Source organism: Dendrobates tinctorius, unplaced genomic scaffold, assembly GCF_039654945.1.
Source record: "Dendrobates tinctorius isolate UK_male_01 unplaced genomic scaffold, ASM3965494v1 ptg000005l, whole genome shotgun sequence".
NCBI classification, from domain to species: domain Eukaryota; kingdom Metazoa; phylum Chordata; class Amphibia; order Anura; family Dendrobatidae; genus Dendrobates; species Dendrobates tinctorius.
Window position 1 is genome coordinate 32,995,052 of NW_027361673.1, and position 27,837 is coordinate 33,022,888.

General features: G+C 45.1%; 1 protein-coding gene across 3 annotated transcripts in view; it reads left to right on the top strand.

Moving 5' to 3' along the window:
- Positions 1-27,837, top strand: part of ATP2C1 (ATPase secretory pathway Ca2+ transporting 1) — a 153,997-nt gene that overhangs the window by 81,429 nt on the left and 44,731 nt on the right. For all 3 annotated transcript variants that reach the window (XM_073569367.1, XM_073569375.1, XM_073569385.1), the window contains 4 exons: positions 6,231-6,355; positions 22,092-22,189; positions 24,099-24,194; positions 25,648-25,737. In XM_073569367.1, coding sequence (XP_073425468.1) covers positions 6,231-6,355; positions 22,092-22,189; positions 24,099-24,194; positions 25,648-25,737 — 409 coding nt within the window. The remainder of the gene's footprint in view (positions 1-6,230; positions 6,356-22,091; positions 22,190-24,098; positions 24,195-25,647; positions 25,738-27,837) is intronic.

Genomic DNA, 27,837 nt, shown 5'->3' on the forward strand with positions numbered 1-27,837 from the left:
AATCAAAGCAAAAGGTGGCTACTGTGAAGAACCTATCTGTATAAGACATATTTTCAGTTGTTTCACACTTTTTTGTTAATGATATAATTGCATATGTGTTAATTCATAGTTTTGATGCCTTCAGAATGAATCTACTATTTTACTCTTCGCCACGACAGCACCCACTGGAGGTATCGGATCCGCCCATTTGGAACAGGAAACCCTACAGGAAAGATAAATGGGGCGGTCCGCCTTTCCTCCTCAGTTTTGGTTTCCTGTTCCAAATGGAGCAGGATCCTGCTGGATCTTACCTGGGCCATGCATCCGCCTGTGCGGTCTCTTCGGGAACGGCAGGGGCTGCGGTCCGGAAGCAGCGTCGGGGGAGACTCCGTTTGACGGCTCCCCCCTCGTCTGGTGGCATAGTGGTAATGGCCGGGTCCGGGGAGGGCCGCCCGGTCTTACCAGGGAGCGAGGCCGGTCTGGCATCCGGGAGATTCCCCCCCCCCCCCATCCCCATCGGTGGGGGTATAACGTGGATGGTGAGGCCATGTGCGCGCGAGCCGCGCGTGTCAATAGCGGTGGCGCGGGAGCAGGCCGGCGCCCGACGCTCCTATACCCCGGAAGTAATGGTTGAACTTCCGGGGTAAGATGGCGATGACGCGGCGCATGCGCCCTGTGACAGGGCGACTTCCGGGGGTACGATAAGTGTACAGATAAAACAGCGCTGCAGCGCTGCAATGTTGGAACATGTCGTCCCCCGCAGAGTCGCAGACCCCAGCAGGGGATTCAGCTGGGGGCAACTCCACCAGGGACCGCAGCGCCAGGACAGAGACTGCCCGCAGGAGCGAGGCAGCAGAAACCCGATCCAAACCGTCTCAGCCATCCGAACCGGTATTAAGCTTCACTGGGTGAGTGTGCAAAGCATATGCTCTACCTATTAAGCTAACCTCCTCTCCTCCCCCCCCCCCCCCCTCTCCCCCCTCTCTTTACCTTTGACCTCCCACTTCAGTCAAAGAAAAAAGGAAAAACAAAACATAAAGAATGCGCATTATGTTCAGAGCCTCTCCCTGACTCCTACCCCAAAAAACTCTGCAAACAATGCATTAAAGAGACCAGGCAGGGGTCGACGATATCTTCTAAGGATATCCGAGCCATAATTAGGGAGGAAATACAAGCCATCAACCGCGCCAGCACTCCCGCAGAGTCCAGTCATAGAAAACAGGTCATTGTTAGTTCAGAGTCAGAGGAAGAACAGGAGTTAATCTCAGGCTCCGCATCCACGTCCTCATCATCATCCTCGGAGGTGGAAGGACGCGCATGTTTTCCACTGGACAGCGTAGATAACCTGGTAAAAGCGGTTAGAAATACTATGGGGTGTGAAGAGGAAAGGGGAGCCCAGACCGCGCAGGACATTGTTTGCGGGATTGGCAGAGAAAAAGAGGAGATCATTTCCAGTGATACCGGCAATTAAAGATCTCATCAAAAGAGAGTGGGAAAAACACGACCAGAGGGGTTTTCTCCCATCCGCTTCAAAACGGAAGTATCCGTTCACTGATGAAGATCTATTAAAATGGACTAAAATACCAAAGGTGGACGCTGTCATATCCTCCACTTCCAAACAAACCTCGATCCCGGTCGAGGACGCAGGATTGTTAGCAGACCCATTGGACCGAAAGGCTGAATCTTCGCTCAAAAGGTCCTGGGAATCCACCACCGGGGTATTCAAACCCGCAATAGCCAGCACATGTACTGCTAGGTCAATGCTGGTATGGCTAGATCAATTAGACCAGCAGATTGAGCAAAGAGTGTCAAGGGAGAAACTGCGTGCAGCCATCCCGTTGATAAGAGGGGCAGCTGCCTTTATGGCAGACGCTTCAGCGGACACCCTAAGACTGGCAGCAAGGTCGGCAGCCCTGGTGAATAACGCCAGACGCGCGCTGTGGATAAAGAGCTGGAAAGGGGATGCACAGTCAAAATCCAAAATTAGTGCAACCCCATGCGAGGGTGAGTTCCTCTTCGGAAAAGCCTTAGACGAAATTCTCGCCAAGGCAAAAGAAAGGAAAAAGGCCTTCAGTGATTCTCCCATTCCGTTTTATAGGAAAACCTTTAAAAGGCGGCCATTCGGGAGAAGAAGGCAATCGGACAGAACGAACAGATGGGCCACGAAAGACGAAAAGCAGAAGGGTACCATCTTCAGAGGGCCAACATATAGGAGAGAAAAAAATTAAAAGTTTAGACCCACCAGTTGGGGGTAGATTAAAATTTTTTTTTACCAAGTGGGAACAGATTACGTTAAACCCATGGATTTTGAATATAATCAAGGAAGGAATAAAGATTGAATTCCTTCGGATCCCCTATGAGTTCTTTGTTATAACTCGCCTTAATTCCTCACTTCAGCAAAAGGCTCTCGAAGACGAGATTCGAGTCCTGCTAGCTAAAAAAGTTTTAGTTGACGTCCCTGAGGAACAACAGGGTAGAGGCTTTTACTCTCCCCTGTTTTTGGTGTCTAAACCAGACGGTACATTTAGAACCATTATTAATTTAAAGAAGCTAAATTCATTTATAAAAAATTATAAGTACAAAATGGAATCAATCAGATCCACTATAAAGCTTCTTTTCCCAAATTCCGTAATGGCAGGGATTGATTTAAAAGATGCTTATTATCATCTCCCTATACACAACAGATTCCAGAAATACCTAAGAGTCGCAGTGGAAGTCGAGGGAAGGATTCATCATTTCCAATACGCGGCCATGCCCTTCGGGCTTTCCACGGCACCAAGAATATTTACCAAGGTGATGGCAGAAGTGATGGCCTACCTTCGCCAAAAGGACACACTAATTGTGCCATATCTAGACGACTTCCTAGTAATTGGGAATTCAGTCAAACAATGTACTGAACGCGTGACTGACGCAATCTCCTCTTTTCAGAGCCTTGGCTGGATCATCAATATCCAAAAGTCCAGACTCGATCCGAAATCTCTCCAGACATTTCTAGGATTTCAACTAGATTCCTTGACCCAGAGATGTCTACTACCCCAGGTAAAAATCATCCTCACAAAACAAAAAATACAAGCAGCTATAGATAAACCACGTGTATCCTTAAGAGGAGCAATGTCACTATTAGGATCACTAAATTCTTGCACCCCGGCTGTCCGGTGGGCCCAGTACCATGTCCGTACGCTACAACACCAGATCCTCCAGGAGGATAAGCGACATAGTGGTCATTTACAAAGCAAAATAACCCTGTCACAAGAAGTCTTGACTTCCCTAGAGTGGTGGTTGGACGATGATCATTTATGTTCAGGAGTTCCATGGGTTATAGTTCCATCCTGTATCGTAACCACCGATGCCAGTCCCCAGGGCTGGGGAGCCCACATGGAGAATGGGTTTTATCAGGGAAGGTGGAGTAAAGAGGAATGTGATTACTCATCTAATTTAAAAGAACTGACTGCAGTGTTCTATGCTCTATACAACTTCCTTCCGCAGCTCCAACAGAAACATGTAAGGATCCTGTCGGACAATACCACCACAGTGGCATATATAAACAGACAAGGAGGAACTCGATCAGAGACTCTGATGTCTTCAGCGGCAAGAATTTTAAACTTAGCAGAAAACTATTTTTTGTCCCTCTCGGCCCTTCATATAAGAGGCGAGAGCAATCAAAAGGCAGACTTCCTAAGCCGTCACACTCTACGACAAGGAGAGTGGTGCCTCAATCGGAAGGTCTTCAGGGACATAGTAGCCGCATGGGGACAACCCGAGGCGGATCTTTTCGCCACAAGAGAGAACAGGCAGATAAAAACTTTTGCCTCCCTATCTCCGTCAGATCACCCAAACATACTGGACGCCTTTCTAGCTCCATGGAATTTCAACCTGGCGTATGCGTTCCCTCCATTGATCCTCCTACCTCAAGTAATTCGGAAGATCAGAGACGACAAAGCAAGAATAATCTTAATAGCACCGTTCTGGCCAAAAAGACCATGGTTTTCGTGGCTGCAGATTATGTCGATAACAGATCCTTGGGTCCTTCCGACTGCCAATCTACTCTCCCAAGGCCCCTTTTTCCACCCTCAAGTGCTCAGCTTGCACTTGACGGCGTGGAATTTGAGAGGCAGTTATTGAGGACAAGAGGATTCTCGGAGTCCTTAATTACTACACTACTACAAAGTAGAAAACAGTCCACAACCCAAATTTACACTAGAATATGGAAAAAATTTTTTCAATTCCATACAGTACCTCATACAACGGAAGTTCCGATAATCCCAATCTTGGAATTTCTGCAGAAGGGGAAAGACTTAGGCTTAGCAGTAAATACACTGAGAGTACAAATATCGGCATTAGGAGCACTATATGGCCATAATATAGCAGGCAACAAGTGGATAACTCGTTTTATTACAGCATGTGAACGAATAGCTCCAATCCACATACCCTCCGTCCCTACATGGGATCTAAATCTGGTCTTAGACGCCCTAACGGTAGACCCCTTTGAGCCGATCGACACAATACCCTTCAAATACTTAGCACTTAAAATGGCCCTCTTAGTATCACTAACCTCAGCTAGAAGAGTGGGTGATATTCAGGCCTTGTCAATAGATCCACCTTTTTTCCAAGAATACCAAGACAGATTAGTATTAAAACCAGACCCTGCCTACCTGCCAAAAGTGGCAACAAAATACCATAGATCTCAGGAGATACTCCTCCCAACCTTCTATAAAAATCCCTCTACTCCGGAAGAGCAGAAGTTCCATACTCTGGACGTCAAAAGAACTGTCCTAAAATGTATTGAGAGGTCCAACAGTTGGAGGCAGAGCAGGGCCCTATTTGTTTCATTTCAGGGCTGTAAGAAGGGGTATGGAGTCACGAAGAGCACCATTTCCCGGTGGATCAGAGAGGCCATTCGTTTAGCCTACTCCGCAAAAAACGAAGATCCTCCAGGGAACATCAGGGCGCATTCCACCAGAGCAATGGCAACCTCTTGGGCGGAAAAGGGAGATGTTCCGATTGAAACTATATGTAAGGCGGCAGTTTGGTCATTCCCTTCTACCTTCTATAAGCACTACAGACTTGATCTTTCATCCACCTCTGACTTAAGCTTTGGCAGGACTATCCTTGGCACGGTGGTCCCACCCAGGTGATGGTCTCTGGAATCTCTCCAGTGGGTGCTGTCGTGGCGAAGAGTAAAAAGCCGGATTACTTACCGGTAATGCTCTTTTAATGAGTCCACGACAGCACCCGCTCACTTCCCCCCCTAAAGATATCAATAGTTAAAGTATATTAACCAAATAATGGATAAGAAAGATGTTAAAATAAGAGAACATTGCCTAATCCTTGGCGGTCCTTCTGGTACTCTGAAACGTAAAACTGAGGAGGAAAGGCGGACCGCCCCTTTTATCTTTCCTGTAGGGTTTCCTGTTCCAAATGGGCGGATCCGATACCTCCAGTGGGTGCTGTCGTGGACTCATTAAAAGAGCATTACCGGTAAGTAATCCGGCTTTTTCTCCTTCTCATTGGGGGACACAGATACTGTGCTGTGTCCCCCAATGAGCGTCTCGGAGAAAAGTATTTTACGGTGAGTACTCACAAAAATCCATGTTTCTCCTTCGTCTCATTGGGGGACACAGCACAGTATCTGTGTCCCCCAATGAGCATCTCGGAGAAAAGGATTTTATGGTGAGTACTCACAAAAATCCATGTTTCATAGTCATGAAAATAAAGAGAACTCTTTGAGGGTTTGTGTGTGTGTATGTGTATATATATATATATATATATATATATATATATATATATATATATATATATATATATATATATATATAATACATTCATATTCACTCTAGTTGCTATCAAGTTTTTTTGGGCAAACAAAGTTGTCCAGACAGTTTTAATCCAACTAAAAGACTGATTGTAGCTGGACTACAGTCATATGTTCACTTTAACCATGGGAGAACCCAGGTCTAGTGCTGTGGTTTCGATGTGATTATGCATTGGGCCTACATCTGTAGGTATAGATGGTAAAACGATTTATCATGAAATAAAGTTCATAGATTTAAATATAATATTATACTATATCGTTATTTTAAAATATGCATTTTTTAATTTCAGACTGCTTAGGCTTTGTATATAAATTGTCTTTGCCTAAGTTGCTGTGTAATGCTATTATTTTCCACTGCTCCATTACTTTTAAGCCGTAGCATGCTGAAGCAATGCATCAGGACGGATTGGATCTTCCCATTACATTTTTTTGTTTACAGCCTGGCAGTGGCCGCGATCCCTGAAGGCCTTCCTATAGTTGTAACAGTAACGCTGGCACTTGGTGTGATGCGAATGGTGAAGAAAAGAGCCATTGTAAAGAAACTACCCATCGTGGAAACCCTCGGTATGAATCCCAACTTAAATTCCATCAAATGTTCAGTATGATGAGTTTGTATAATCAATGTCTAGAATCTTCAGTGACGATGAAAATGAAGACTAATTGTAATGGAGCCGACTCTTCAGTAACACCTCGTAGATTAGTTTAGTGTCCGTTAACATATTATATTATATATTGTATAGTAGCAGAAGCCATGGCCACTTTGACGCTGTCCTATATATAGATTAGGTTTAGTTTACATGGTTAATCGCATTCCGCAGTTGTACTGTTTTTAAATGATTTTCTTGTTTTGTGTTTCCAGCATACCATTGTTAGCCCAATTTTCTATTTTCTTTTATATAATATTGATGACGTTCTTGCATGGATGTTTAAAATTGTTCTCCGTAAATCCTTAGAGCTGATGAAAATTCACATAAAAAAATTCACTTAAGGGGAGCATGTCATGTAAAAATAAAAAAGTGCTGTTAATCTGGCACTGCTTCAGCCACCGCTCAGTACATAATGAGTGACAGCTGTAGCCACGTTCTGCACTATGACGGACTGTTTACCCCTTTCTGAGATTGGACGTACTATCCCATCCATGTTCCCTGGGACTTAATGCCAATGGACGGGATAGTACGTCTTAGCGGTCAGCGGCGCTCACGGGGGGAGTGCCACTGATCGCGGCCGGGTGTCAGCTGATTATCACAACTGACACCCAGCACTATGTGTCAGGGGCAGTCACAGACCGCCCCAGCACGTTAACCCCTGGCACACTGTGATCAAACACAGTCGCAGTGTACCGGGGGTTTAGAGAAGCATCGGCAGGGAGGGGGCTCCCCCCGTGCTTCCCTGCGACCCCCAGCACAGCGCGAGGTGCTGCGCTGCTCTGGGGGCCTCCTTCCCTGCAGGTCCCCGGATCCAATATGGCCGCGGGGGCCTCCGGGGTCCTGCAGGGAGGCGGCTTCCTCAGTGCCTGCAGAGCGCAGGCATGAGGAAGCTTTGTGCAGCGCCTGTCAGATCGCTGATCTGTCACAGCGCTGTGTGATGTGTCCGATCAGCGATCTGACACATGACCGTGATGTCCCCCCCCGGGACAATGTAATAAAGTTTAAAATAAAGAGTAAAAATAATTTTATAAAAAATCGCGAAATAAAAAAAAAAATATTCCCTAATTCATTTTTTGGAAATAAAAAAACAAACACAAAAGTACACATATTTAGTATCGCCGCGTCCGTAACGACCCGCTATATAAAACTGTCCCATTAGTTAACCCCTTTAGTGAACCCCTTAAAAAATAAAAAACAAAGCAAAAACAACGCTTTATTATCATACCACCAAACAAAAAGTGCAATAATGCGCGATCAAAAAGACGGATATAAATAACCATGGTACCGCTGAAAAAGTCATCTTGTCCCGCAAAAAAACGAGCCGCCATACAGCGTCATTAGTGAAAAAATAAAGTTATAGCTCGCAGAATAAAGCGATGTAAAAATACTTATTTTTTATATAAAATTGTTTTCATTGCATAAAAATGACAAAACACAAAAAATGACAAATAAGGTATTGCTGTAACCGTACTGACCCGAAGAATAAAACCACTTTATCAATTTTACCGCACATGGAATGGTGTAAAAGCACCCCCTAAAAGAAATTCGTGAAACGCTGGTTTTTGTTCGTTTTCAGGCAGCTTCAGCACGTGTGCTTGTGCTACAGCTCCTCTGTCAGTTGAGACTAGGACAGACCATTTTTGAGTTTTGTGACTGGGAAACTCTTTGGAGATCCTATTTGAGGGATTAAAGGAGTATTTCACGCTTAACAAATTATCACTTATCTACTGTTAGTACTCTCACTAATTACCCGAACAGATGGTCTTGTTTTCTTTCCTCGCCATGAATTTGCTGCTAGGAGTAGTTTAATGAAGCAGGTGATAATTTTAAAAACTGAAATACCCTTTGAGACTGTGCCAACATGTTCAGTTGTATTAAAAAGTAAAAATCTGGATCTGCTACAAACGAAGCAAAAACTGATGCACGCTTTGATTCCCATATTGCATTCTGTTTTGTTATGGATGAAATGGATCTGTCTTCACCAGAAGTGCTGCTGAAAACCTCTAGTTTTCTTGGCCTCCACAGTGCCTAACAAACAAATCTGATAACTGATCGCCTAAAGCCCCCGTGTCACACAGCGATCTCGCTAGTGAGATCACTGCTGAGTCACAAGTTTTGTGACGCAACAGCGATCTCACCACCGAGATCGCTGTGTGTGACACTTCTCAGCAACCGGCCCCCCCGCCGGTTATCGCTGATCGTCCTGGAATGGCCAGGACATTTTTTTTATTGCTGGTCTCCCGCTGGCCAGCACGCATCGCTGCGTGTGACAGGCGGGAGACCAGCGATCAGTGAGCTGCCGCTGGTAACTAAGGTAAACATCGGGTTTCTAAGCAGCGCTTAGTTACCCGCAGTGTATCTTAGTTACCAGCGCGCTGATGCAGGGAGCTGGTAACCAAGGTAGATATCGGGTTTCTAAGTGCAGCGCACCGCTTAGAAACCCGATGTGTACCTTGGTTACCAGCTTCCTGCACCAGCACGCTGGTAACTAAGCGACATCCGTCGCTTGTTACCCGCGTGTCGCTGGTGCTGATCGCTGGTGAAGATGCCTGTTTGACAGCTCACCAGCGATCATGTAGCGACACCAGCGATCCTGATAAGGTAATATCGTTGTCGGGATCGCTGGTGCGTCACCAGATGACCAGCTAATATTTATTTCCCATGGACTTCAATGTTGTTGTGTATTTATTTATTTACTTATTTTTTTTAATGTTGTAGCTGTTAGCAAGTATCATCTTATGTAGGATAAATAGGTTCTCCTAGCTGGAGATGGATGATATCTTGATATGCTCTGTAGACTTATTACTTCAGGCGCTCACAGTCAATGATTGCCATTGAAAAGCAATTTTCTTTTTCATAGCGGCTGATATATTCTAATTGCTAGACATTAGTGATGAGCAAGGGTGCTTGAATAAGCTGTTATCTGAGCATGCTCGTGTCTTAACCAAGTATTTTTGGTGTTCTCGAAAAATGCTTGAGCCTCCTCGGCTGCATGTCTTGCGACTTCTTAACTGCAACACATGCAGGGATTGTCCAACAAATGGGCAATCCATGTATGTGTTGCAGCTGTCAAACAGCCACGAGACATGCAGCCGTGGGGACTCGAGCATTTTTTTCGAGCACGCCGAAGATGCTTATTTAGGACACGAGCATGCTCCGATAACACCTTATTCAAGTGCACTCGCTCATCACTACTAAACATGTATATACAATATTTACGGAAGTAGCTAATATAAAAAATGCATATATATGGCAACCATTAGCCGGCTAGTTAAAAAGCTAAACATTTCAAAACAAAGTTGTAGAATCCAACTAACAAGAAGACACTATTTTTCTAAAAGTTTCTCAGCTTTGAATTGTTGTACGTTTTTACTAGTCCTTTAATTATATGGTAAGGATTCAGACTCCTCCTGCAGAGCTTTATTACAGTATCTGGAGTGTTACTTCTGTGTTAGCAGCAGGAATCCCAAGTAAAACTATAGGATTGTGTCAGAGAATCCTACCTGCCAAATGCCATTAGGATTGTATACAGTGTAGAGCGTATTTGGAGGGAAGAGCTTCCTGCAGGGGGCTGTAAATGTGAGCACTTTGGCCCCTCGTTAGAAAGTAGCGGCTTGATGACACATAAGAACAGATGTCATTTGTACCCAGACTGGTTTTACATGGTCAATGGCCTCTATAATGGCTTATGTCCTCTACAACCCTGTAATTATGTTATTGTGCTGCTGAGCTTATTTTCGAGTTTCATGCCCAAACTGTAGTTAATTTACTCTTTATAAAGCACAAAAGTAATTCCACAAGAAAGTTTGTATGCATGTAAAAAGGTCTAGTTGAAAATATATATGATTTAGTGAAATTTGCTTCTTTCTCCACTTATGAGTTACTACTTCCCCTTTCCCCTGCCTTCTGAACTTATCGTCCACTTTGGAAAAGCTGCACAACTCTGTTCAAGTCAAGCTAGCACACCACTTAATCATTTCTGAGGGGGTAGAGACGAGTGAGAAACCAGGAAGTGGCAGACGCAAAGATTTCTGCTGAGCCTCTTAACAAGCCTTTTACAACACAACAAAGCTGGATTCACAGCTACACAGTTCAGTTCTGCTATTTAATGTCCTCCATGCTGCTTCTCCTTTTTCTCTGTGCTTAGCATTGAAGGTCAGTAATCGATGCTTCTGTGCTGCGCCTTTTTAAAGGATGTGACATAGCAACTAGTCTCCTCACACTAGCTCAGAATCAATGGCGACTCCAAGGCCTCACTCAGACTTGAGTGATTTTTCTTTTACACAAAAACAGTCCAAGTTTCAGAGCGTGTTTGGAGTTTGGTCAATTTTTTGCCATCGGTTTGTCATGGCTGAAAAAAAAAAAAAAAAATGGTGAAGTTCAAGGTTCTCATATCAAACAATCCATGAAAAATGAACAGTACGTGAAGTTGTGTGTCCGATTTCTTTTGACATGTGGATTTACCTGCGGATTTAGAAAAATCCGCGCAGAAAATTCAGCAGCAGAATCCGCAACGTGTGCGCGCACACTTATAATGTTTAATTTCTTAAAAATAAAAACAAAAAAAAGCCCTTCATCACAGCCTGCTTGGGTTGTCACCAAGACGTCCCAAACAGCTGAATAGTCTTTATACCAACTTTATTTCATACCCCACGTTAATATTAACGATAAATGCAAAAACAGAAACCATAACTGTTGTCTGCCAAAAAAGCCTAATATCACTGTGGAGAGGACTAATGCAGGATCCGAACACGGGGACACTCCAATATATATAAAATGCCAAGAGAAAAAATGGAGCAATATGTCCAGAGTATAATATATGAAAGGTTTAAATTTATAAAATGATTCCAAAAGGACCAATAAATCCATACAAACATACATCAAAATACGTAATACATTATAGATCAGTTTTATAAGTTTACAGAGATAGGATCAGGTAGAGCATGGCAAGAACAACCTTGCTACATCAACAGGGTATTTACCTCATCATTGTATAAAAGTGCATATGTAATCCTCTGAGCCATTGCATTATGGTGTGGGGAAGGAAATGATCAGCACTTCATTGTCAATCAGTATTTGGAGTTACAAGAACTTCCAAGAGCCCACCCCTTCCATTCACCCCCGATTCTTACCCATTGTATGATGCAGAAAGGACACACCACTAGCTCCAACGTTAATATTGCAGCATGATTTCGTTTTAACTAAATAATATTGTCTTATTGGGGTTCACTAGACTTGACAGCCCCTGCCTAATGTGTTTTAGGCCCAAATTAAAATAAAACCTGGGTATATTCCCCTCCTGTAGTGGCGCCATTCCATCAGTGTTGGCGCAGTTGTTCCCGCAGAGTGACTTGACTTGTCAAGTTCATGCTCCTGCCAGTGAGAGTATCCACTGATTGGCTGCAGCTCCACCACTTCATCAGTAGATAATTGGAATGTCACCATATTTGTCCTATCTAAACTATTAATATGGGCATACAGGTTATAGACTGCTAAAATAGTGTTACCTGTGTGATTCATAATCAGATGCCTTGTTTTTGATAAATCATCTATTACTTTTTGTAAATATGTTCTTCCAGACTCTGGGGAGGATGGTGCCAGGAGATAACTCTGCTCCCAGAGCTTATTGTACATCAAAGGGAGTTATCAGTGTGATGTGTAATGGTCGTTGTCTGCTCTTCTGATCTCCCTGCAGAGCTGTGTGTGATTATACCTGACACATATGCAGGTTCCTCTCAGCTCCAGCTCACAGGCAGGCAGGGCTCCAATATTGTTGCAGTACAGCAGAACAGAGAGAAGCAAAAAATGTTTGCAAGAATCAAAGTTCATTTTTCCTCTTCTATGTTAGTTACTTGTCTCATACTGGTAACTCTCGCATGTAAAATAATCTATGGAGGCAGAGTTATCTTCCAGGCACCATCCTCCTCAGAGCCTGGAAGAGGTCATTTATATGGTGGTAAAAGGTAATTTCTCACCAACAAGTCATCTTATATGTGACATGCAGGTAGGACGTTTATCCGCATTTTATAGCCTGTATGCCCATATTAATAGTCTAGATAGGTCACATAAGACACCAAAACAAAAGAACGATCAACTAGTCCAAAATTTGTGTTAAAAATTCGTAGAAAAATCCTTTTATTTATACATGAACATACAGGTGAAGCATAAAACACCACTGTGAAGATAGCTCTAAAACATGGGATGCTCACACATTGCGCAGTCATCTCATATATATAATAATGAATTATAGCCAATTAAAATTGCATAAATAATCACCCCTGAGCCAATTTCAATATCATATGCCATAGTATTATATAGAATTAATACAGATCCGAGCCCACAAGGTGCAGATATATGTCTCAAAAAATAGATACTCATATCATGAATACCGGATGAATAGCTAATAAAGTAGACATACCTATGGATCATGTACTGCTTCACAAGGCGGCAGCAGGGGGAAAAGATGAGAGCCGTCAGTGTACGAGCGTCTCCCCGACGCGCGTTTCGGCAAAAGCCTTCGTCAGGGGGCGTAGTGCAAATCAAAGTGACAGGTATAAAAAAGAGGCCAGGACCAATCAGATACCGAACCGTAATAATCATTAGCATATTGTCAGGGCAACCACTACAGCGGACGCTCGTGTCTCTTCAAAACTGAAAGCCCCAGGAGTAAAAACTCACCGCAACATCAATCAAGGACTCAGCGCCATAGCAGACCAGAGACGTGCCCGTAAAATTGTAATGAACGCTGCAAGTCAAACCGTGTTTGACACATGCGCAGTCAGGACATCTCCATGACAGGCGGCGTCCACGTCAGGGAAGGAGGAGCAGGATCACCCACGTGCCCCGGCATGTTACCCGCCCAAATTGACGCCGAGAGCCGCCAGACACGGAGAGCATGCGTACTACGTTGACTATATTGCAAGCAGATTATGTTGCGATTACATTGCGAATACATTATACAATTTTACGGCCATACCTATGAGGAACTGCTTAATATAACTGAATAGTAAACAATGAAATGGCATAAATCACATAATAACAAACAAATAATTATAAACATCAATCATATCTACTATCAGTAGTCGGAGAGATGGCCATATCAGTTCAAACATATAAGAATGTAAATTAATTTGTTCATTATGTCCATATAATTATACACACAAATAATTATACACACAAATTATTATACAATTTGTACTCGTACCAAAATATATCCGAACAAATTATACACATCAGTACAAATATCACGACAGAGGATGTAAAATCTTCATAGGGTACATAATGAAAAGATATAGAGCAGAATAGAACTACGCTCCAAGATATGTCTGAAATATATGTGTGAAATATATAGGGCAGTACAGATGTCCAAACGAGGGATGTTGACTCCCGCTGGATTTGGACCCGTAACACCCTCCATCCTCATGGATTGAACGAGCAGAATAGTTGTCCCTTTTTTTGTGACCCTGTGCGGCTGTTCATGAATCAATTTCCATCTGTGATTATTAGCTTTTGTTTTTAATTTTTTTATCCTTATTTTTAGGAGTGCTAGTTCCATCCTATTCCTTGTCATTCATTATGTACCCTATGGAGAGTCAAGATCCCTCGTTTGGACATCTGTACTGCTCTATATATTTCAGACATATCTTGGAGCGTAGTTCTATTCGGCTCTATATCTTTTCATTATGTACCCTATGAAGATTTTACATCCTCTGTCGTGATATTTGTACTGATGTGTATAATTTGTTCGGATATATTTTGGTACGTGTACAAATTGTATAATTTGTGTGTATAATTATTTGTGTGTATAATTATATGGACATAATGAACAAATTAATTTACATTCTTATATGTTTGAACTGATATGGCTTTTTGAAATGTTTGAACTGATATGGCCATCTCTCCGACTACTGATAGTAGATATGATCGATGTCTATAATTATTTGTTTGCTATTATGTGATTTATGCCATTTCATTGTTTACTATTCAGTTATATTAAGCAGTTTCTCATAGGTATGGCCGTAAAATTGTATAATGTATTCGCAATGTAATCGCAACATAATCTGCTTGCGATATAGTCAACCTAGTATGCATGCGCGTCATGCTCTCCGTGTCTGGCGGCTCTCGGCGTCAATTTGGGCGGGTAACATGCCAGGTTACGTGAGTGATCCTGCTCCTCCTTCCCTGACGTGGACGCCGCCTGTCATGGAGATGTCCTGACTACGCATGTGTCAAACACGGTTTGACTTACAGCGTTCATTACAATTTTAAGGGCACTTCTCTGGTCTGCTATGGAGCTGCGTACTTGATTGATGTCGCGGTGAGTTTTTACTCCTGGGGCTTTCAGTTTTGATGAGACATGAGTGTCTGCTGTAGTGGTTGCCCTGGCAATATGCTAATGATTATTTCCGGTTCGGTATCTGATTGGTCCTGGCCTCTTTTTTTTTTTTATACCTGTCACTTTGATTTGCACTACGCCCCCTGACGAAGGCTTTTGCCGAAACGCGTGTCGGGGAGACGCTCGTACACTGACGGCTCTCATCTCTTTCCCCCTGCTGCCGCCTTGTGAAGCAGTACATGATCTATAGGTATGTCTACTTTATTAGCTATTCATCCGGTATTCATGATATGAGTATCTATTTTTTGAAACATATATCTGCACCTTGTGGACTCGGATCTGTGTTAATTCTATATAATACTATGGCATATGATATTGAAATTGGCTCAGGGGTGATTATGCAATTTTAATTGGCTATAATTCATTATTATATATATGAGATGACTGTGCAATGTGTGAGCGTCCCATGTTTTAGAGCTATCTTCACATGGTGTTTTATGCTTCACCTGTATGTTCATGTATAAATGGATTTACTCTGTCGCCTAATTGGGGGACACAGAACCTTGGGTGTTATGCTGCTGTCCACTAGGAGGCGACACTATGCATAATCTGAAAAAAGATTAACTTTGGCTCCTCCTCTGCAGTATACACCCCTGGACGGCGTCAGCCTTCTCCAGTTTTTGCTTAGTGTCGCAAGGAGGCACACCTTTTTTCTTCCGTTTTTTTTCCTTTTTTCACGGAAATACAGATGAAGAAAAGTGGGTCTCCAGCGAGACTCCCGGCATGGCTCCCTCCTCGGTCCCCTATTAGGGGTACCCGGTTGAGGTTGAGGTGGTTTTTTTCCCCATGTCGCTCCCTCCCCAGTCCCTCGGGTCCTGGTTCGAGGTCGAGACCCCCCTCCTTCCCCAACACCCTTAAGGGGTCTGGGTTGAGGTCGAGGCGAGGATGAAGACCCCCTGACGGTGACAGACGCACCCTCCCTAATCCCCCGCAGGGGGTATTAGGTTGAGACGCCTCAGGTAGGGTCGGAGATCAGGCAGCATTCCGCAGCTTCCAGGGACCCCAGGCCGGCTGAGGGATCCTGTGGGGGCCGGGGGAGGGTGCGGACTGGATGGCACAGCAGAAACAGGGCTTTTGCTGCGTCCCTGTCTCTGCAGCAGCAGCGGCTCCATAGCCCTTCAGGGGCCCCCCATACAAAAACCGCTACCCCTGCTACCCCCACCGCTATCCAGTCGACCGTTCTGGGGGGGTCTGGTACAAATCCGCCCCCCCCCCCCCCCGGACTACCGCGCCGCTCTGGAGCCCTCCTGGGCATCAGGCTTCAAATTTAGACCGCGGCTTCGGCCTAGCTGAAGCCGCCGCCTTTTCCCCGCCCCCCGGATGACCAAAATGACACACTGGAGTGTCATAGAAGGGGCGGATTGAGGCAGAAAGGGCGCGTTTTTACACAGCCCAGCGCGCCCTTTTCAGCTCTCCGCCCCCTCCTCCCTCTCCTCAGAGCCCCGGTGGCCATTTTTTCTGGATGAGATCCAGGAGAGAAGCATCACAGCGGTCTCCGGGGGGCACAGAACTTGGATCTGTCGGCGCTGGACCTAGGGGCACACCGGTGGGGTAAGCTCACAGCTGGGTTCTCATTACTCAGCTGTGAATCTATACTTCCTATAAGGCTTTCTGTGGGTTCCCTCTGCGTAGCCACCCCTGTACGATCCCTTATAGCCAGCCTCTGTGCACTATGCCGGGCTCAAGGAAGAGAACCAGGCAGGAATGTTTCTATGCATTCTGCACAGCCTGCAAAGCCACGCTCCCTAGTGGCAGCACGTATCCGCACTGCCGGGTCTGCATCCAGAACTCTGGGTCAGAACCCCAGGGAGTCCCTACTGACGCTTCAGTGTCACAGGCCACGCCGGAATGGGCAACTCAGATGTCTCAGTCTATGTCACAGTCCATAGACAACCTAACTGCTACATTGCTGCAAGCTCTGCAGAGTCGGACCCCGGCTATGGACGGTACACAGCAAACGGACAGCTTGTCTCAGGAACATGCTGCTTCTGACTCTCACAGACGTAAGCGGACTCACAGGTCTCGATCACCTGAGTCGCACTATAGCACAAGGTCGTTCCCCTCTAGGGAGAGACAGCGTCATTCCAGGTCTCCTGGGCAGTCCCCTGCCACAGACAGACAGTGCAATTTACCACAGGGATCCCCCACCACAGAAGACCCCCGCCCCAGGTCGCCCTCCAGGGATCACCTTAGTGAGGCACAGGATTCGGAGGGCATCTGTGACTCCGACTCAGATAATGAAACGGTCAGGTCCGTGGTACCTTCTCCCCCTAGCAATACAGCGCTAGTTGAGGACATAATTTCTTCTATTCATCGGGTGCTAAAAATTCCAGAGTCGCCCCCGGAAGTCCCAAAACATAGGATTTGCTTCGAAAGTGTTCAAAAACCACCTAAGGTCTTCCCTAATCACGATGAGTTTGAGAAAATACTTACCAAACAGTTTGCGCAGCCTGACAAAAAATTCGCTAATCGCAAATATCTGGAAGCGAAGTACCCTTTCCCACAGGAAGACACCAAACAATGGGCAGATCCACCTGAAGTGGACCCTCTGGTTTCTAGGCTAGCAGCGCAGACTCTCTCTGCCGGATAGCTCAACCCTCAGGGACGCAGCAGACCGGCAAGTAGAACGCATGGCTCGTTCTATTTTCGAAGCGGCAGGCGCCTCTCTGGGCCCTGCGTTTGCTTCAGTTTGGGCAGCCAAGGCCATCCTAGCTTGGGCCAAAAGACTACAGGAGGGTCTTCAGGCTTCAAATCCTGAACTCTCGGACCAAGCGGTCCAGATGGCAGTGGTAGCAGACTACATGATTCATGCAGCCCTGGATTCCGCCAGAGGTGTAGCGGGAATAGCATCAAACGCCATCACGATCCGACGCATCCTCTGGCTGCGAGAATGGAAAGCGGATGCGGCCTCAAAGAAGTCCCTCACGCGACTTCCGTATTCTACTGGTAGACTTTTCGGCGAAAAGTTGGACACCATGATAGCCAATGCCACCGGGGGTAAGAGTACCTCTCTCCCTCAACTAAAACCGAAACGCACGTTCAAACGAAGAAACCAGACGCGATTCCGATCCTTTCGGAATTCCTCGGGCTGGTCCGTTTCGCGCCCAGTGCAAAACCGCAACCGTTCTCCACGCAGAGACAACCCACGGACGCAGCAGCGACCGGACAGGGCTTGGCAGTCGAAAGCAGGCCAAGCGAAACCCAAGGGAGGAAAACCTCAGAACTTCACTTCATCATGACTCGAGACCTCTGGAAGACACCCCACCAGTAGGCGGCCGACTTTTACTCTTTCAGCAAGTCTGGCTGACTATTACAGAAGACAGGTGGGTCAGGGAAATAGTGTCTTCCGGATACAAGATAGAGTTCACTTCCGTTCCACCGAACCGGTTCTTCCTTTCTGTTCCTCCAACACCACCAGAAAAGGCTCGTGTTTTCCACCAAGCGGTTTCCTCTCTCCTTCAATCAGGAGTTGTGGTGCCGGTTCCCGCGAACGAGAGATTCCGAGGATTCTACTCAAATTTGTTTGTAGTCCCCAAGAAAGGAGGCGGCGTCCGACCCATACTGGACCTAAAACAGCTCAACAATTACGTACGGGTCCGTCATTTCCGCATGGAGTCCCTCCGGTCCATCGTTGCATTCATGGAGCAGGGAGAATTCCTCGCCTCCATAGACATACAGGATGCGTATCTCCACATACCAATTGCTCCCGCCCACCAAAGGTTTCTCAGGTTCGCGGTCAACCAAAACCACTACCAGTTTGTCGCCCTTCCGTTCGGACTCGCCACGGCTCCAAGAACGTTCACCAAAGTCATGGCGGCCACCATGGACGTCCTGCACTCAAGAGGCATTCTAGTCGTCCCGTACCTGGACGACCTCCTCGTCAAGTCTCCCACTTTCAAAGACTGCGAGGTCAGTGTCTCAATCACTCTAGACACTCTGAGTCGCCTGGGATGGCTAGTCAACCTACAGAAATCGTCGACCATCCCAACTCGGACTCTAACATTCCTGGGAATTTTATTCGACACCACCAGGGGCCTGGTGCTCCTTCCCAAGGACAAGACACTGGCCATCCGTCTGGGAGTTCGCACACTCCTTCGCAGTCCTCCTCGATCTCTCCGGTTTGCCATGAGAATCCTTGGCAGGATGGCAGCAGCAATAGAGGCAGTGCCATTTGCCCAGTTTCACCTCAGGGTCCTTCAGCTAGCCATACTCAGATCTTGGGACAGGAACCCCTTCTCCCTCGACAGGGAGTTCAGGTTGACGTCATCGACCAGGAGGTCCCTGCACTGGTGGCTCAAACCAACCTCGCTTACACGAGGGAAGCCATTCCTCTCAGGACAATGGAAGATCCTGACTACCGATGCAAGCCTGACAGGCTGGGGGGCGGTACACCTACATCACAGGGCACAGGGCAAGTGGTCACCGAGGGAAGTGACATTGCCCATCAATGTTCTGGAAATCAGGGCCATTCTCTTGGCACTGAGAGCCTTTCATCACTTGCTTGCAGCCTCGCACATACGGATACAGTCGGACAATGCCACGGCTGTGGCATACGTGAATCACCAAGGCGGGACCCGCAGCGCCCAGGCAATGAGAGAAGTGGCTCATATCCTCCGCTGGGCGGAAGACACAAGGTCGGTTCTTTCTGCGGTACACATTCCGGGTGTAGAAAACTGGGAAGCCGACTTCCTCAGCAGGCAAGGAATGGACTCGGGGGAGTGGTCTCTCCATCCCGAGATTTTTTACCAGATCTGTCAACGATGGGGAACCCCGGATGTGGACCTAATGGCATCCCATCTCAATGCCAAGGTTCCCAATTTCATGGCCAGGACACACGACCCGCGGTCGCTCGGAGCGGATGCCCTGGTCCAGGACTGGTCCCAGTTCCGACTCCTGTACATTTTTCCACCCCTCCCCCTTATAGCCAGGGTCGTGAGGAAGGTCAAGCAAGAGGGAGTTCCGACCATCCTCATCGCGCCAGACTGGCTCAGACGTACTTGGTACGCCGACATCGTCCAACTTACGGCAGACGCCCCCTGGCGTCTACCCGACCGCCACGACCTTCTGTCTCAAGGTCCGTTCTTCCACCAGAATTCAGGGGCCCTCAATTTGACGGCATGGCCCTTGAAACCTGGATTCTAACCCAGGCAGGTTTTTCACCGGCAGTCATTTCAACTATGATCAGGGCAAGGAAGCCTGCCTCTGCCAAGCTCTATTATCGTACCTGGAGAGCCTTCTTTTCTTGGTGCGAATCTCATGGACAAGTCCCACTCCCTTATTACCTCCCGAAGGTACTAGGTTTTCTTCAATCGGGCCTAGATGCCAAGCTATCCTTAAGTTCGCTTAAGAGTCAGGTGTCGGCGCTTTCAGTCCTTTTTCAAAAGCGCATTGCTATTAAACCGCAAGTAAGGACTTTCATCCAGGGAGTTTCCCGATTGGTTCCTCCCTACAAACGTCCGATGGATACGTGGGACCTCAATCTGGTCCTGACAGCATTGCAAGCTCCACCCTTCGAACCTCTTAGAGAAGTTCCACTCTCCATTCTGTCTCAGAAAGTGGTTTTTCTAGTGGCTATCACCTCGTTACGCAGAGTGTCGGAATTGTCAGCACTTTCCTGCAGACGACCTTTCCTAGCCTTTCACCAGGACAAGGTGGTTCTCCGCACGGTACCATCCTTCCTTCCGAAGGTTGTGTCCAACTTTCACCTTAACGAAGAGATTTCACTGCCTTCCCTTTGCCCGGTTCCGGTACATAGAGTGGAGAAGGCTCTGCATACGCTTGACCTAGTCAGGGCATTGCGGATTTACGTGTCCAGGACTGCACCTTTCCGGAAATCCGATTCCCTCTTCATTCTTACGGAAGGTAGTCGCAAGGTGTTGCCGGCTTCCAAGGCTACCCTTGCCAGGTGGATCAAGTCCACCATACATGAGGCCTACCGACTTAACAGTTCCCCTCTTCCGGCCGGTATCACGGCACACTCTAGACGGGCAGTAGGGGCCTCCTGGGCCATTCGGCATCAGGCTTCGGCACAACAAGTGTGCAAGGCGGCCACTTGGACTAGCCTACACACGTTTACGAAACACTACAGTGTTCATACCCAGTCCTCAGCGGATGCGAGCCTGGGTAGACTGGTTCTGCAGGCGGCAGTACCCCAAGTCTAGGGGACTGTCGGCACAATATTCGTCCACTGCTTCCCACCCAGGGACTGCTTTGGGACGTCCCAAGGTTCTGTGTCCCCCAATTAGGCGACAGAGTAAAGGAGATTTTTGTGTACTCACCGTAAAATCTCTTTCTCTTAGCCTTTAATTGGGGGACACAGCTCCCACCCTGTTGCCCTTACGGGCCATTGTTTCCTGTTGAGTTCTCATATTGTTCTTGAGCTCGTACATAGTAGCCTTCTTACAGGCATGGTTATGTTATTTGGTTACGTTCCTCCTTATGCTTTGGCACAAAACTGGAGAAGGCTGACGCCGTCCAGGGGTGTATACTGCAGAGGAGGAGCCAAAGTTAATCTTTTTTCAGATTATGCATAGTGTCGCCTCCTAGTGGACAGCAGCATAACACCCAAGGTTCTGTGTCCCCCAATTAAAGGCTAAGAGAAAGAGATTTTACGGTGAGTACACAAAAATCTCCTTTTTCTACAAATTTTTCACATAAATTTTGGACTTGTTGATCGTTCTTTTGTTTTGTTGTCTTATTGTTCATATGCGATCAGTCCTCATTTTTGTCCAAGATTTAAGTATCAAATTCGTTTGATATTTGCCTTATAAATCTATCTATTCTGGTAATGATACTGATGCCTTTGTTGAATTGCTTTCTTAGGTCACATGTGGTGACAGATTGCTTTTTAGTTTTCTGCATACTGATTAGTGTAGAGTTTAATAGATACATGCTATGCTCATCTAATGGCGGTATACCTAGCGGTACCTCTGTTTATATGATGGGATAGTGGTGCTTTCACGAAATGTTACACAATAATCCAGCACAGAATATTGGATTATGGTTTTTTTAAAAAAATCCCCATCCTTATTACTTTCACGCACAAAAAAGTTAAAACTAAAAGTAAGCAGTACTCCTCTTAAGGGATTAATCTATCACTTTCTGATTTAGAATGCTGTATGAACCATTGAATGCAATGACAGATTGCCTCCAACATATCAGACGTTTCACAGTTTTGGTCCAGATTCTATTCTAGGCGTCCTAGAAGGTGCTGAAATCTTTTCCTCTGTCTTCACTAATCGCACATTGATGATTGCAGGCTGCTGTAATGTTATCTGCTCTGATAAAACCGGAACGTTAACGAAGAACGAGATGACTGTAACTCACATATTTACATCAGATGGCATTCATGCAGAGGTATGTGGCAGGCGGCCGGTGCCCTCTACCAATGTTATTTCTTTTTTTATTTCTTTTTGACTCACATGATAAAAAAGCAATGTATTAAAGTTGTTGCCTAATAATGCATTTCTAAGGTCTGTAATTCTGGGATGAATTCGGTTTTCTGTACAATTTCCACCATAGAGCTAATTAATACAGTTCTGTCCACAATGAACGTACTTCATACCCCTTTATACTGCTCTTATTTGGTTCCTTTTTTCTACACCTAATGGCTGCATTAGACAAGCAGAATTTTATAAGATACGGTGTCGCCTTCTCTTCCCTTACATGTGCACATGTCACTATAAAGGAATAAGGATAAGCAATCATTGGGGGGGATAAAAGGGGCATCCTACTCATTATCAACACTGCTTCGTCTTATGTAAGTAATGGTGTCCTATCTTCCCATTTGGGACTTCCGTGTTGTAATCTACAACTCATCTAAAATCTGTTCCATCGGCCGTTGTCAAAATAATGGCACTGTTTTCATGTCCTCCCTCCCTGGGGTTGTAGTGGGGGGCCCATCTAATACGGGGCTGGGGGCCGCCTTGTACAGTGTGGAGAGCTAGTTCTCTGACGCTAGTCTTATACTTACCAGCAGCCGATTTCAGCTGTTCCTGGCGCTGCTCCGGTCCCCCGCCGTCATCTTGTGACTGCAACTTCTAACTGAATGCAAGTCAGCGCTAATGGTCACAGGCTCTCAATGCAAGTCAAAGCCAGAATGAGGATCTCAGACTTGCAAACCGGATTACCCAGCAAACACTGGAGCATTTTGGCAGGTCATAACATTCAGAAGACTGACTGGAGTGGCGCCTATAAAAGCCGCTGGCTTATAAGTATAATACTGGGGCTCCGATAAGTAGCATCACTCCAGCATTGCAATAAAAAAAATAAAATAAAAAAAAATGCTGGAGTGGTGCTTTAAGCAGATAATGAGTTGTCCATTAGTGGACAACACTTTTAAAACTGTCTTATCTTAAATATCGGAGCATTTAAGAATAAAACATAATGTCTAAGCTGCATGAATCTCCAGACAGGTTCCCTTGAGCGTACCGGCTACACACACATTCTGAAACCATGAAGCCAGCTGCATTCATTGAGGTGACTGTGGCGCTCATCATTTGTGCTCTCCACTTTGGTATTGAATGCGATTTTATTTGCGTGGATAAATTGCCATATTAAGAAAGAGGAAAAGCCTGTGAATAATAAGTGTCAAATAGCTTAATTACCTGAATTCTTTCCTAGAGTAAAGGTACTGTCACACTTAGCGATGGACCAGCGATCCCGTCCAGCGATATGACGCGGTCAGGATCGCTGGTGCATCACTAAGTGGTCGCTAGTGAGCTGCCACACAGGCAGCTCTCACCAGTGACATCGCAGGGGTCACTACTTACCTGTCAGACGAGGCGATCCTGACGTCCTCCCGCCCGCGTCCACGCTCGTCTCTCCACAGGAAGCCCAGCAGGAAGCTGACGACAAGAAACAGTCCAGGACGTTCTCGCGCGATCAGCGATAACCAGCGGGGGAGCGTTCGGAGGTAAGTATCAGACATAGCGATATCGCTGCTGCGTCACAAAAATCAGTGACGTTATAGCGATATTGCTAGCGATATTGCTTAGTGTGACAGGCCCTTTAGAATACCAGTGTGCTCTACAAAAATAATTTGTGAATTGTACTAAAAAGACATTTTGGATGGTTTCTCCTCTAACCGCTCTTGCTCAGTGTGAGGCCTAAAGTTGGCCAGTGGGAACCATTAGGTGCCGGGAAAGTTGTGCAATTCCAGTGACTGATTTTTGTTCAGGTTCAGTTTAGGATGTGTACAGCTCAAAAAATAAGGAATAAATTTGCCAAACCATGATGGTTTTTATTTTTGTTTTTTTTCTCGTAGGTTTCTGGTGTTGGCTATAACAGATTTGGAGAAGTGACTGTTGATGGGGACATTATTCATGGCTTCTATAACACATCAATAAGCAGAGTGGTAGAAGTAAGTGTTGTCCGTGAGTGCCAGCCTCTGCTGTGTTGGCAGGATGATTAATACCGGGCACAGGCCTGACCCGCAGACAGAGCATCAACTACATAAATGAATTTAGACTACACTGCAGCTTGTAAAACATTTATCACAATGACCTTCTGTATAGTTGATGTATTATTCATTATGAATGGCTAGAGGTTGTCTGTTCCCTGCCTGCGTGCGCACAGAGGGGGAATTCTGCAATCTCAGGAGACTTGGTGGATTGCTTAATATAAAATGGGAACATGCTAAGAAGTAATGGGAGAATATTGAGGAATGATAAATGGAGGCTGTATGTTATGTCATCGACTCAACGGTTTGTCATAAAATGACTGTCCTCACATCCTTTTTCGCAAACCTTTTCATTAAGGGTGATCCATGGCTCATGAGAGCAGCCTTCCTATTGATAGTGTGAGCAGTCCGGGAGCAAGAACTTTACATCCATGTACTTTTACTATGGTCAATATCTGAATTTGTTCAGCAAGTTGTTACTTCTGGGTCAATGCAGCCAAGGTTAGCAAATGCTGTGAAAATCTAATTCTGCATTAAGATGGTGTTCCATCTCAACTAGAATGGTTAACCCCTTATTACCGCACATGTTTATAGTCTCAGACCAAGCAATTTTCCTAGTCACAATTCAAGAGTCAGAACAGTTTTCTATGTAGTAGTACTAGGGCTTGTGTTTTTTTTTTTTTTTTTTTTTAAATATACAACCATTTTAGAGAAACACTGTATAACTTCTTGTGCAAAAAAAAAGCTAAGCATGATACTGGTGAAAGGTGCTTGGCGAGGTACGCCACTCTCCAGCCCTTTGGCTGTTCCGGTCCACTGGCTCGACAGGAGCAGCCCAAGGGCCATTTGAGGCTGTCGGGCCGCACTCTTCTCAGGTCTGAATTGCTAAAGTAATCAAACAGTGATGTAATGTATAAACGTTCATGTCCAATTACCATTCACTTTTGTACATTAGAGTTGAGCGACTTTGGTCAGATCGAGTTTCATGAAACAAAATTTGTTTCAGGTGAAACTGGTCCGACTAGGGCAAAAAAAAGTCGGAGTTTTGTCCGAAACCCGACCCCAATGCAAGTCAATGGGAAATGAAAGTCGGCATTGAGTGGATGAATGTCATCCGCTCAATGCCGACTTTTATTCCCCATTGACTTGCATTGGGGTCGGGTTTCGGACAAAACTCTGACTTTTTTTGCCCTAGTTGGACCAGTTTCATCTGAAATAAATTTTGTTTCATGAATCCCGATCCGACCAAAGTCGCTCAACTCTAGTGTACATATGTAATATATACACCGAGATTCTAGAAGGCATTCATGGGATAAATCTATGACCCACTTTAGTGTCTGTGACCATTTCTGTAAAGTTTCAGTATATATTATAGATGTGTGATTTTTGTTATATTTTATTTCTGTTTTCACAGGCGGGATGTGTTTGTAATGATGCCGAGATAAGAAATAACACCTTAATGGGCAAGCCGACCGAAGGGGCTCTAATTGCCCTCTCCATGAAGGTAATAGGCTGCAATGACTTTGACTGAATGATCCTTCTCCCCCCAGTCTCTGATCAGCTGCAGAGAAAAGTTTTTTGTGTTTTTGACAGCACAATATATACATTCTATAGTGAAATGTCAGTCATCCAATTTTAATGCGTTAAGTTTTACCAATGAACAAGGCATGTAATGCCCACCAGGCACATGTGATTTTGATGGCTTCTTAGGTTGTCTTTTTAAAAATGTCGTTTTTTTTTTTTTTTTTTTTTTTTGCCAGATTTTACAAATGGTATAGCAAAAGAGGAAGGAAAAAATGCTGGGCACAGAATTAAAAAACACAAATTTTATTACATGAGATAATCCACTGCTGGCTAACCACTTTTTAATAAAGTGGCACAAAATAAACTGAATACTTGCCTCCTGGACCAGCGATGTTCTTCCAATCTCCATTAGTCCAGCCAAAATACGGTATGACCCGGAACAAATTCCAAGAAAGCGTTTTTTGTTTTTTTTTATTACTATTATATGTGGGGAACAGCATATTAAAAGTTTTCCAAAAATTGATCACCAGAAAGGTCCTAACTATGACTTCATAAGACATCGCACTAAAAATAACGAATATTTCCCTATTTCAAATCTGTAGCTTTAGGTTACAGAAGAGTTTGCATTTTGTATACTATATATTTTCATGTAACAATTTTTATACAAAGTTTTATACTAACTACATGGACAGGCGAGGTCATGATGTCATCAATGACGTCATGACATATATGTACATTTCTAGAAATTATAGAATTAATACACAGTGCATTTTAAGACCTACTTCATCACTGAATAAGCGTGTCAGGTCAATAGTCACTATTTTCATCATCAGACACTGCTTCCTCACTCATATTGTCACAATGCCCTTCTTGACGTGGTCCGCATACCCGTGAAAAGGTAAGTCTGTGTCTTTTGCAAGTGCACCGAAGTGTACTACAACCACGAGAACAATTGCAGTGAATTATTTTCAGAAGTGTTTCTGGCGCGGGTGAAGTATCCATCATCACTGGAACTAGACTATTATTCTGCAATTCCCATCCCCATTCAGTAGTGTCCATGGCCTCACCATTGTCCATCCAAAGCATCACTTGGAGGTAACTCCGAAGGGCATGATACTTCGTTGCAGAGGAGGTCGGTGGCAGTCGTTCAGGTGTAACACAGATTTTGGCTGAACCAACTTTTTTTGCATAGAGTAGACTACCTCATTGCAGACAGATTGTCTCCAGGTTTGCCCCCAAACAATGCCACCATCGCTTTACACCCAGCGTCTTCAATCTCAGCTCTGTTTTTGTTAGGTGTGGAAAAGATTTTAGCACAGCTATTTAAGACAGAGTCTCCCTTCAAAACCTTGTGTAGACCGAGTTTTTTTCAGATTCCAAAAACCGCGGAAATGGTATCGAAACCCGTGAATGCATGAAGGAACAGAAGACTGCTGCTGACATAGTTTCCCAGGAACTTCTTCATAACCTTAATGTCGTATACTGTTGCAGGACTCCCTTTATCCGAGTAGAAATAAAGCTTGTTGCCATCGCTGGTTGACGCGTGATGAAGTAACAACACCAAAAGATCTGTATCTTCGCCAATGAGACTAGTACTTTTGTTGGATGACATTGACATTGCTGCCTTAACAATCTCCACATCTGCATCTCCCTCTGATTGTATTACGTGGCAACCTCTGTCATTCATGCGCTGTGAAACGAGATTGATAAGAGACTGTTTGTTCTCCACATTCGAAAGGAAGACCTCCTTTTTCCTGACAAATTTTGTTCCTTCAGCAATGTTCACTTTGCTACTTGTTCGTTTTTTGCGCTGTCGCTGATGGGTAATGTCCTTAGTGTTTGGTCCTCCAATGTAACCATCAAATACTATCGTAGCCTTACCATAGTGCTTTAGTGTGAAAGATGCGTAGTCTTCAGCGATTGAACAATATGTCTTTCCTTCTGACCATTTCAGTCGATGGAGAAGAGAACCTCCAACAAGAACATAATGTTCCACTTCTGGTACATCCTTGAGTACTGCGTCATCTGAACTGTTCTTCTATAGCAGCCATCAGTTGTGCTTTGTTTGGTTTGCGTAAGA